We start from the raw sequence: 11099 nt of genomic DNA on the forward strand, positions 1-11099 counted from the left end.
CAAAGGTTCCGACTTTTGTAGTTACAATTTCAAGTTCTGGATGAATGCGAGAAGCTGAGATAGTATATTTAAGGTTAGATGGTTGGGTTTATTTTGTTGGGTTATGGGTGTTTTGGGGGGAGATCTCTTTTTTTTTTTTTTTTTTTTTCTTTTTTCTTTTTTTTTCTTTTTTAAAAGCATGACTTGAAATTTAAAAACTTTTTTTCCTTATTCTGACAAGTGTCATCTTTACAAGTACCTAGACTTTAGAAATTCCATTCAGGTTTACAATAAAAGTAATTTTGAATGTAGCTAACGAGAAATATGACAAAGTGGTCTAGCCACAAGAGAATAAAGAACTTATTTTGCTTTAACAAAATTAAAACATTTGTATTTTAGTCATTGAAGCTGTTCCAATGATTTGAATAGAAAAGGATTTGAGACTTGAAATGTAACTTTATTGAAAGCTTTTGATAATAAAGTTTTAAAGGGAAGCATGCAGTACTTAAGAGTATGTTAAAACTCTTGTAGCAAGGAGTAGCTGATATACAACATCAATAAACAGGAAGCTAGCTGTTTCCACTTTTTCTATTGCTTCTTTGCTGGAAAAGTCCTTAAGCATATGGTAGATTGTGGAGTGAAATTCAGAATCTTCCTCTATCTCTTCTGAGAAAGCTTCGCTGGTTTCAGTGATCTTGAGCTTTTGTGCTTTCTGACCATTAAACAGATAAAGAGACCAGTCTTTGTCTTTGACAGATTCTGCTTTAAGATGCTCACTTACCTATTGCAGAAAAAAATGAGCTGCAAGATGAAGCCCATGACACTGAAAGAGTATAAATTCTAGATGAAAATCAAAATTCTTGTATACTCATGAATGTAATACAGAAACAAAACCAAGGTGCCTCTGTAAAATATAAGGTCTGCTCACTCCAGCAGCTGCTCCTGACTCCTGTGGAGAAAGGAGCTAGGTGCAACAGGCCTCATTTGTTTTAGTTCTTGCCTTGGGATTAAGTATTAAGTTAAATATCTGTATTTCACATGCATTTAACTCAGGAGAAGGGGAGAGCTGCTCAAGATTTCAACAGTATGGTATGTTCTGTATCTACAACCACAGCTGGGACTATTTCTGTCTGTCTGTCTGTCTGTCTGGGAGAAATTTTAACCACATCTATGTTAGTTCACAGATGGAAACATATCAATGCTTATTTCCCCCCTTTACATTAGGGAACAAATGAAATCCCATATGATAAGAAATTTTCATATATGAATCATAAAACTTACAGATCAGATTTGCTATACAAGAGGACCCCTACAGTAGGATACTTCATGAAACCTGGCATCTAGCTCTACCATCCCAGCTTTGACCAAAGCCTCAATAGCTGATCCATCAGTTCTACACCCTAGCACATCAGCAAGTTCTCTGTTACTGAGATGTGTGTCCAGATAGATAGAGATCTGACATCCATGAGCTAAGAAGCAGGCTCTGAAGCTTTACTGACACACATACACCGAATGCTGGTAAGTAAACCACAAATCTTAAGAGCCTAGGCAGGGGTTGAAGACACTGTTTGAGATGAGGGCAACTTATGTAAGTTAACTGTTTCTGTCTCTTCAACTGTGACATAACTCTTATGCTGGTTTTCTCTAGAAGTTTGATCTAAATCCACAAACCTTGAACACTACTTGCTCTTGGCCTGCCTCTAGATTCCACTTGCTCCTGCCAAAAGCAAAAGCAGATGCAAGCAGTGCCATCTGTTGATAGGCCTTAGCTTCTGCTATGAGTGCCTGTAATACAAAAGTACAAGTTAGGAAATCTATATATTGTGCAGTCTAATTCCCTGTTATGCAAATGTAAGAAAAAGCATGATTTAACCACGGTTCACTGGCTAACCTGCCAGAAGAGTTGCGTACTTCTCACCTAACTCTGCACAGCAGGTCTTCATACAAGAAAACGTTATGTAAGTGAAAAACAAGTGGGGAAAAACAACAGGAAAACCAGCCACTCTTGCACTCACCTTCTTGTTCAGAGAGAGGTATGTGTAAGAACACTCTCCTGGAAAAATATTCACACCAGCTTTTTTCAAAACTTCTCTTAGGTTAAGTGGACTTATCCACTTTCCTGTGATGTGGGAAAGCACCTCCTTCTCTTCCACCACTACTGAAGACAACATACATTGATTACCCTGTTGTACAAACCAGTAAAAGCAACTTACTGGTCATGAAAGCTCAACTTACCACTCATAAAAGCTATTTTCTGCTTCAGGCATCAAATATTAGTATCATCTCTGCTATTCTGTAGAAACAATTTTCTGTAGGATTTCAGAAATGACACTGGCCTACTGGCCCATGCTTATGCTCATACTGATTCTTTTATGTCTGTTACTGAACTGCCTTACACAGTAAGGAGCATATGGATAATCACGTGTAATGCCACCTTTAGAAGAAACAAGTAGCATTAGTAGTAGGTTGCCTGAAATGCTTTTATTTCTCTTGGTGTAGGTGGAAGGAGAAAGGAATGATTTTCAAGCCTTGAGCTGGTGACACTGTCTTAAATTCATCAAGGTACTATCACTATCAAAGCATTTACTGCAACTCTGCAGGAACAATCATACAGCTGCTTTCTTCTGACCAGTTCACAATAAATAACTGAAATTAAATCACCAGTACTGTTCCTTACAGTGCTTGGAAAGGAAAGAGATCTTCCTTCCTTCTCACTGGCACAGTGGGATTCAAATTGCTCTTGTGGAAGCACCCCTAATAATTTATTCTTTTTCTTCTTAAATTGCAAGTGTTTTATAAGCAAAATTATTTACCTTGATTTGTATCTGAATCACGGCAAAGACTGTAGTAACTATAAGTAGTGCTTCATCCGTTCCAGTAGGTTGCAATTCCCATCCCTGATATGGCATGTTGATATGAGCATCCTGAAGAAGTGCTATTGTATAAAAGGTCCCCATCTTAAAAGTGATACTCTTTTCTTCTTTTTCATATGTTATGTTGCTGATGTCATCAGTTCTCCACTGCTGGCCTTTACAGAAGGCATGCAAAAATACAAAGATGTATATCTAAAGCTTTTGCTTGGGATAGGTACTTGGGAAGAATTAGTGAAGACATCCCTGGTTAACTAACATTCACCCACCGTTAAGACAAAATGTTAAGCATAATATAAAGACAATTCATTTAAGGCAAAAAGCTCTACACATTGTAATTGCCTTTAAGTACAACATTAGGCTAATTTTGACAGGAAAGCTTCTTCTTAATTTCAAAAGAAATACAAATACTGATGTAACTGTCATTTCTTACGTGCTATAAAGCTGTCCACAAAATCATTTTCAAAGTAACTTCAAACGTCAAAGTGTTTAAATAGGTTCTAATCTCATTTATCTACTAACTAGAATATCACACTTGGGTTTTAACATTTCATTTTCATATTTTAACTTAATACTAATACATGTAGTTAGGAGCTAAGCTGGCTCAAAGTGGACTTTACATGACTTCACCCTAGCAAAACTTGATTTGTGGTATGTGTACTGCTGCCCATTAAATGATGTGTATTTTTTCTATTCATATACATACAGCAAAATAATTGAACCAAATAAATTACCCTTGAAGGTCCCAAATTATCTCTGGGCTCTGAATTGGCTTTCATCTTTACAGCTGGTTTCTGGAAATAGTCAAACTCAAGTATAAATTCCACTATTCAAACTTAAAGTAAATTTATGTCCTAAATTTGTACCTGCAGGATCCCATCGGGCTATCACAGGAGATGCAAAATACATCACATTGTCAGAAAGCCTAAGGGTTATCTCTATTGGTGGATATATGGCATCTTCGGCCCCTTCTGAGGGATATGGGTATGCCTCCAATCCGACATTACGTAACTTTGGCAAGGTGGGAAAAGAACATATATTATTCTTATAAGAAAATACAGTAGCTTATGTAAGCCCACTCAATCACCTGCAGTTTCCTAACACACCATTTAAAATTCATTACTATTAACAGTTTGCTAATATTGCATGTTTCAAATTACAGTGTTGAAGATGATAGATAGTAAAAGGGTGACTACCAGCAGGCCTTTAAACCCTTCATGTGCTGTTGATGGCTCCTTTAAGGCAGTACCACATAGTAGACATAGTCATTCTTTAACAGATCCACAGTCTCAAAAAAAACCAAAACACAAACAAAGGAAAACAAACCAAAAACCCAAAAGCATTTGAGAGGCAAAAGCAGATGTAATTTTAGTTTGGCCACACAGGTCACATGTGACTGGTAATGCAGATCTATGTATGCAGCTGGGAACTGATCTGCCCATAGTCCCACTTTCTTAGTTTGTATGGGAATTTCACTTATTAAAGGTTTATACTTGAGAGTACAATCTGTGATATAGGTTAGCATTGCATTAGGCTTCACAAGTGGGAAAATTAGAACATAATAGCTATAGTCCTCAAATAGCTTGCAGAGCCTGGGACTGAACTGGCAGTGTACCTTTCACATAAGGAAAAATTAAGACCCCTTCTCTTTGCCTTTACTTTGGCCAAGAGAATTTTCCAGCATAGCAATCTGTGCTAGCCATGCTGATGACCACTGACTGAGCACACACCTCTGTAAGTGTAATATGTTCCCCTCCAAAAACTGGCTAAGTGTAACTGAAAAATTATTCGAACACTTGGCCCTCCAGTTTGCTGCTCAAGAAACCATGTACACTGCATTTGCACAGTGGTGCCACAGCTCAGGCACAGCTCTTCAAGGATGGTAGGGAAGAGGACTGCATAGGGTGTCCTATGCAGGGGACAAGAGGGTGTCCTCTTTCCTCACTTACCTCCACCATACTCCAGTCCTTGATTTGTTTGACCTGATGTGGAACCTGGAGCGCATCGATATGGTACACACCACCCACTGGTACAAACTGCTGCAAGTCAACAATGTTTTCATCTGGTTTTGCCTCTTCTTTTTCACTTGTCTCTTCCTGCATCACCGGATCCTGAACTACAAAATAACCAAACAACATGGATTAACTTGCTGCTTAAACTAAGACACTGAAATTTCCCACTTGTACAATTTTTCCCCTTTGCACAAAACGTCCACGTGCTGGATGTGCTTCACACTCTGCAGCATTTTAGCACCATCTACTGGTGTTTCCCAAACCTTTTAACCATTAACTGAAATGTCGGAAAGACAGACAGCTGGACAATGAAAAGTACTTTCTGTTTTGGTACTGAGCTTTTTAACAGATGATTAATCTCTGCTCTACCCTTGTAGTCAATTCAAAATTTGTCATACAGAAATAAGGTTTTACTGACAAAAAGTGAGTCACATCATCACAGAAGAATTTCACAGGTATACAGCAGATTCTAGACAGGTTTAGTAAGGTTGTATGGATATGAAAAGAAATAAGGCAAATAAAAAGATATAAGTAAGTACCTCATATGTAAGATATAAGGTCATGTGATGAAGCTGAAACGTTCTATTTATGAAGAGCAAGAGGGATCAAACACGAAACAAAATCTTCAGATAAAAAGATAATTCATCTTTTTTATACATACAATTCTCTATATATTATACATATACTTGAATTTACATTGTAATTAATTGGAAAATGTTATTAGAAGGCATCAATGCCATGGACAAACATGCATAGAAATATTTTCTTTAAAAACTATAGAAAGCCCACATAAAACAAATGGTGCACCATATGTTACAGAGGGAGGACAGAAATTACTGTTGACAGAGATTAAGAAAAAGTGTTCAATACTGTAAAAACAGCTATTCAGTGTTATGAAATTTGCTTTTAGTGAGATAATTCAAAAAATTATAAATATCTATATAAGCTGCCTGCAAGATTTAAAAAAAAAACAGCAAAAATGGTGTAATTTTATAAAGTCAGAAGTAGTTGCATTATGCAGATGTTTTATCCTACTGTAGTCACACAATAACATAATGTCCTTTTCCAATAAAAAAATATACAGGAAGTAAAACCCATTTTACTGCCAGCCACAGTGGTAGCTTGCATTTAAACTCACCTTTTAAAATAATAATACAAAAATAATTGTCTGCTAAACAAAACTATTCATTTCTCCCAAACTAAACCAACTTCTTAACACTGGTTCAACAAAGTTAAATCCAGAAAACTGCAGCAGTTCTTGCTCTTTTCCCTGTTGTTGCATTCCTACTTCTTTTTTCTCTCTCATCTACCTGGTTGCCTGTTTTCACTGAATTTGTGGTAACTGTGTATCTTTTCAAACTTTCTTCTGAAAATTGGTTTAATGGATTTGAATATCATTAGCATGCCGACAAAAGCATAGTTTCATAAGCCTTCTCTTCTTTTTAAAGCAGATTAACAAGCTAGAAGACATTCAGGTACAATTAGTACAATTCCGTGCACATAATTTCACCTAATACTATGGTAAGGATTTCCTAAGCCTTACTGAAATAAAATAACAATTTATTCCAAATAAAGCCCAAGTTCTTTTTATTCCCTTGAAAACCACGCTGTTTGGGCGGTCTTTAGGGTCTAGTCTGATATCCAGTTGCTTGGACTGCTCTCCGCAGAAAGTATGCAGTGGGGTTTGGGTTTTTTTACAAGGAAAAGGTTGTACGGGTCAGCTAAACTATGCTGAAGAGTTTGCAGTTATTTTATTTAAGACAGTACTACAAGAAAACTCACTCATTCTAAACCAAAGGACACCACAACACTGAAGACATTCGTAACTTGTTATGTGGACAGATAGATAAAGAGTTTTAGTTCCTAGAATTATGCCCTCTTTTAAGCAAAGTAAGTGTATCAGCAAGTATGTCACTTTAAGCCCGCATGTCAGTAGTGCTCAGAAAAAAATAACACGACCCGAGTGCCTACTGTTGTATGCAATTGCATCATTTCTTTCCTGTGGAAGTCAGTCTTGCCAGGCAGCCTGGCAGATTCATAAAAATTGTGTGTCTCACCCATAAGCATACATAAACATATGCACAACAATACACAACTGTACATAAACATAATAAACATGTACATGAACATTAATAAATAAAGTAAGTGTGGGGACAAAATCCATTTTCCTACCTGTCCTATTTTCTTCCTACATTTAACAATCATTAATAGAAATGTCAACAAAGCTCAAATATTATCAAAACACAGAAACATAGAATCACAGAATGGTTTTGGTTGGAAGGGATGTACACGTTGGACTCCTGGGGGTCTGGCAGGAAGAACCAGCAAAGCGCCCTCCCTCCAAGCCTCATCCAGCCTGGCCTTGAACGTTGCCAGGGATATCCGAGGCACCCACAGCTTCTCTGTGCAACCTGTTCCAGTGTCTCACCACCCTCACAGTGAAGAATTTTTTCCTAATATATAATCTAAATCTACCCTCAATATACAGTTGATATATTGTATATTGATATACATATTTTTGTATATTATATGTTATATATTATATGATATTTCATTCTATATATTATATAAATCATATTGTTTTGTATATCATTACATTGTATTGATATACATCATAATATTGTATAGTGATCTACATCAATATATTTTAAACATTATTTTTCAAACATGATCAAACATGAAACAAAATCTTCAGATAAGATTTTCAGATATGAAAATCTTTATCACAATGTTTCCATATATAAAATAAAATACTTAGAATAAGTACTTTTGCAATGCTTCACATAAAAACTAACCAAATACCTAGTGACAGTGATGATATGTCCAAGATTTCTGATTTCTTCTCTGTTTCCTCCCCTGTCTCATTTACATCAGCTATGTTACTGATGTTTTCTTGGAACGAGACAACACTCTATATAAAAAGCAAAAGACATTTTTTAATTAGTCAGAGACATATATATGACTATACTCAGTAAAGAAGAGGTACCACCTCCTTCAAGGAGGCCCAAGGAGAAAGAGCACAGTTTCTCTCCTCCAGCAACAATCTTGCTACTGGGTCAAGGCTTTTAGGAGAAATCATTTCTACCCATTGAGCAAAAATAGTTTTGATTGAAGGTACTCTCCAACACTGGAACTGGATATATAAATAAACATAATTACTTCATTTCCACACCAAATTCCATCTCAAGCTCCTGAAGTATCACGCAAGCACTTAACCTTTTCAGCAGCATGTGCACTCAAAATTCTGTTTATGTCAACTTCACAGCTAGAAGAGTGACACAAAAAAAAACTTAAGCCAATGTTGAGTCCAAAGCCATGCTGAAACTCTGCCAAAATCCCCGTCTTGCATTTCCAGCCTGTGCCTTGCCCGTAATATTTATTCCCTTTCTCACACTGCTTTCTATTCTCAAAACATTACCCTAGATGTCCAGCCAAATTCCAACCAGATATAAAATCCCTGTCACAGCAGACTCCCCTGGAAGCACAACAGTAGACAAACAGCAGTTCAGAGCACCAGCTATCAATTTGGAGGCACAGGCACCTCCTGTGCCCTGTGCTGTGCTTGCCAGTGTATGTGAAGAACACACATCTGAAAGAGGACAGAAGGTTAGGGGAAAGAAGCATTTAGGCACATAAATGTGGGAGAAGTCAAGGCAGAGCCAGACAGGAGGACAGGCTGCGGCAGCCGGCAAAAGTGAGGCCTTCAGAGGGAACATGAAAATTCACAAAATGGGATTGAGAGAAAGAGAGTAAGACCTGGGTAAAAAAGAGAGAGAATGAAATGAGGAGCTTGAAGGAAGTCTGAAAAACATAGGTGAAAACTTCCAAAAGAAAAGATTTGTCATACAAAAAAGAAAAAAAAGGAACCAAGAAAAATGGGAGTTCAAGCACTGATTCACTACAAAGGTGCTGGGGACTGAAAAGTTAAAATGCAAAGATTATGGCTCCAAACACATTACGAAGGCATAAACCATGATGTCTTACAGTTATTTGTGCAGAAATTTTAGATAGAGAACCTGAGTCACTTATTTGCAGGTCACAGATTACATCAGAATTTAAAAACCCAACCAAGTGAGAAAAATACAAAACAAAGCAACTTTCACAACACCTGAAGCCAACATACTTCATTGAAGAGTGCTGAGAAACAGAACCTGCAGCCAGAAACAGTGTTTGGGAAGCCCTTAAAGGCAAAGCTTCAGCATACAGACAAGGAGCAGCCAAGTAACTGTAGAACCAAGACCTGCTGAATTCTGAATCCTATTCTGCATGCTGTGAATTTTCCCAATATTGGATTCCTGCAGTGGCTTTATGGGATTGTCAGTTTCTCAGAAGCAGAATCCATGCATCTGGACATATGTCACAGATACACGGAAGTATCTTACAACAGCACCAGATACTCCTCATGGCTTGATCCTACTCTTAAACTACCAACCAAATGCCAACACATGCATGCCAACTGCACAGCAACTACCCCACCCTGTCCAAACCTCCCCCGTTACCTTCTGTACAACAATCTTTGGTCATCCATCTCTGCATTCCCTTGAGAAGATTTATGACACAGTACAAAATATTTAAGAACTTGTCACTCTCAGGCACAGGACACATTAAGAAGCTATTACACTGCGACTGGGCCTTGCGTTACAGCAGTAATGTAGAGCATCCTTTGGTGAGGTTTTTTTACCTACCTTTCCTCTATCCCATGTTTCTTCAGCAGGCATGCTGGGCTCTTCTTTAGCAGGCATGCTGGGCTCCTCTTTAGCAGGCATGCTGGGCTCTTCATTGGCTTTGTTTCCTTCTTCTCCTGGTTCTTCTACATTGTCTTTTGAATCCTGAGTTAACTCTTTGCTATCTAAGACTTCCAATTTTGGCACACTCTGACACTGCAGCCAAAGTGGAGACACATGATCATAATGAGTATGCAATATGCGAACAGCTACACTGCTCATAGCCAGTGACTTTGGAAGATCAAATCCATGCTGTGCATCACAAAACACATGACTTTTGAACCTGTAAACAGGAGTTTAAAAAATAACATTCCCTAGTAAGATTGGCAGCACTTATTTTTGTATTTCTTGATAAGTACTCAAATCAATGTTCTACATTAAAAGTCACCTAGATTCTCTTTTGGCACATGGCACAATCTAAGAAATAGAGTCACGATATGCTTCCTGTCTTGTACTGACTTACTTAATGCCTGTAAGCCCCTTCAGAAAAGCTGTAACTGCATTAAGGGGATCAGGAGCTGCAAAAATAACTGACTTGATTGATAGGATGACAATGAAGCAGAATCAGGCGGCAGCTCTTCGAAACAGCACATTCCTGGTAAAACTGACTAATTTAACAGGCAAATCCTACATAGGTGAAGCCACCAGCTGTCTGTGTTACATCAGTCTCAGCATCTTTCACATAAAACCCAAATTAATACAAAGATGTAAATGTAGATTTAACAATCAAGTCTTACACCACCACTAATCCTTGTGACAGTGTAGGAAAAAGCCTAAGAGCAGGCATAGAAGGCCAACTTGCATTAGGTAGGGTGTCTAAGTTATGAACTAGGGTTCTTTCATCAGATATGAAGTATGATGTTGTTCATTGCAATTCCAGCCCAGCCAAAGCCAGAACTTACTTTTAGGTAAGATCTGGTCGCAAGTGCTAAAAAAACTTCTAGTAAAGCAACATTTATTTTTTGATTCTTGCTTAAAAATTCTAAGCACATTTCTAAGATGACCAAAAAGCTTTAACACTAACCCAGATGGAATCTTCCTGAAGGTTAGTCTGACATTGCTCAGCATCCAGCCATCTAGTTACCTTAGCAAAGCTTACAGCAACAGGTCTTTAGTCAAGGCTAAGTCCTTTTACCAATTTATTTCTCATATTTGCAGAGTGGGAGTAGGAAGTCCACTCAAAAATTCTGTTCCAAAAAGCATATCAATTAAACAGCAATCTAATAAAAAATACTTTAGATTCAGAACCTACTACGGAGGATATTCACATCCCAGGCTCTAGAATATTTTATATAACAGAGAACTGCACACAGAGCATCATTCAGCACTTTGCAAGCAACTGTAACAGCTTAGAAGCTATTTAATACATCAACAAGAAACACTACTTCCAGAGGAATTTCAGTTCTTTGCATGGGTTTTATTGTTTTCCTTTAAAAACTGTCTGGCAGTAATGGGGCTCTACTGTAGAATTTTAAGAAACAAATGATATATTTTTTTCATCTATATTTTTATAT

At 37.5% G+C, this 11099-nt stretch overlaps 1 protein-coding gene across 1 annotated transcript; it reads right to left on the minus strand.

Moving 5' to 3' along the window:
- Positions 1-484: 484 nt before the first annotated feature.
- CASC1 (cancer susceptibility candidate 1) lies at positions 485-9868 on the minus strand (the record flags this gene model as incomplete). Its single annotated transcript, XM_010014701.1, has 8 exons — positions 485-760; positions 1651-1764; positions 1995-2162; positions 2793-3007; positions 3716-3860; positions 4799-4965; positions 7664-7770; positions 9587-9868. Coding segments are annotated over 8 exons (1474 nt in total), but the record flags the coding sequence as incomplete, so codon positions are not given.
- Between the last annotated feature and the right edge of the window lie 1231 nt (positions 9869-11099).

This window comes from Nestor notabilis, unplaced genomic scaffold (genome assembly GCF_000696875.1).
Source record: "Nestor notabilis isolate BGI_N333 unplaced genomic scaffold, ASM69687v1 scaffold5000, whole genome shotgun sequence".
NCBI lineage: Eukaryota > Metazoa > Chordata > Aves > Psittaciformes > Psittacidae > Nestor > Nestor notabilis.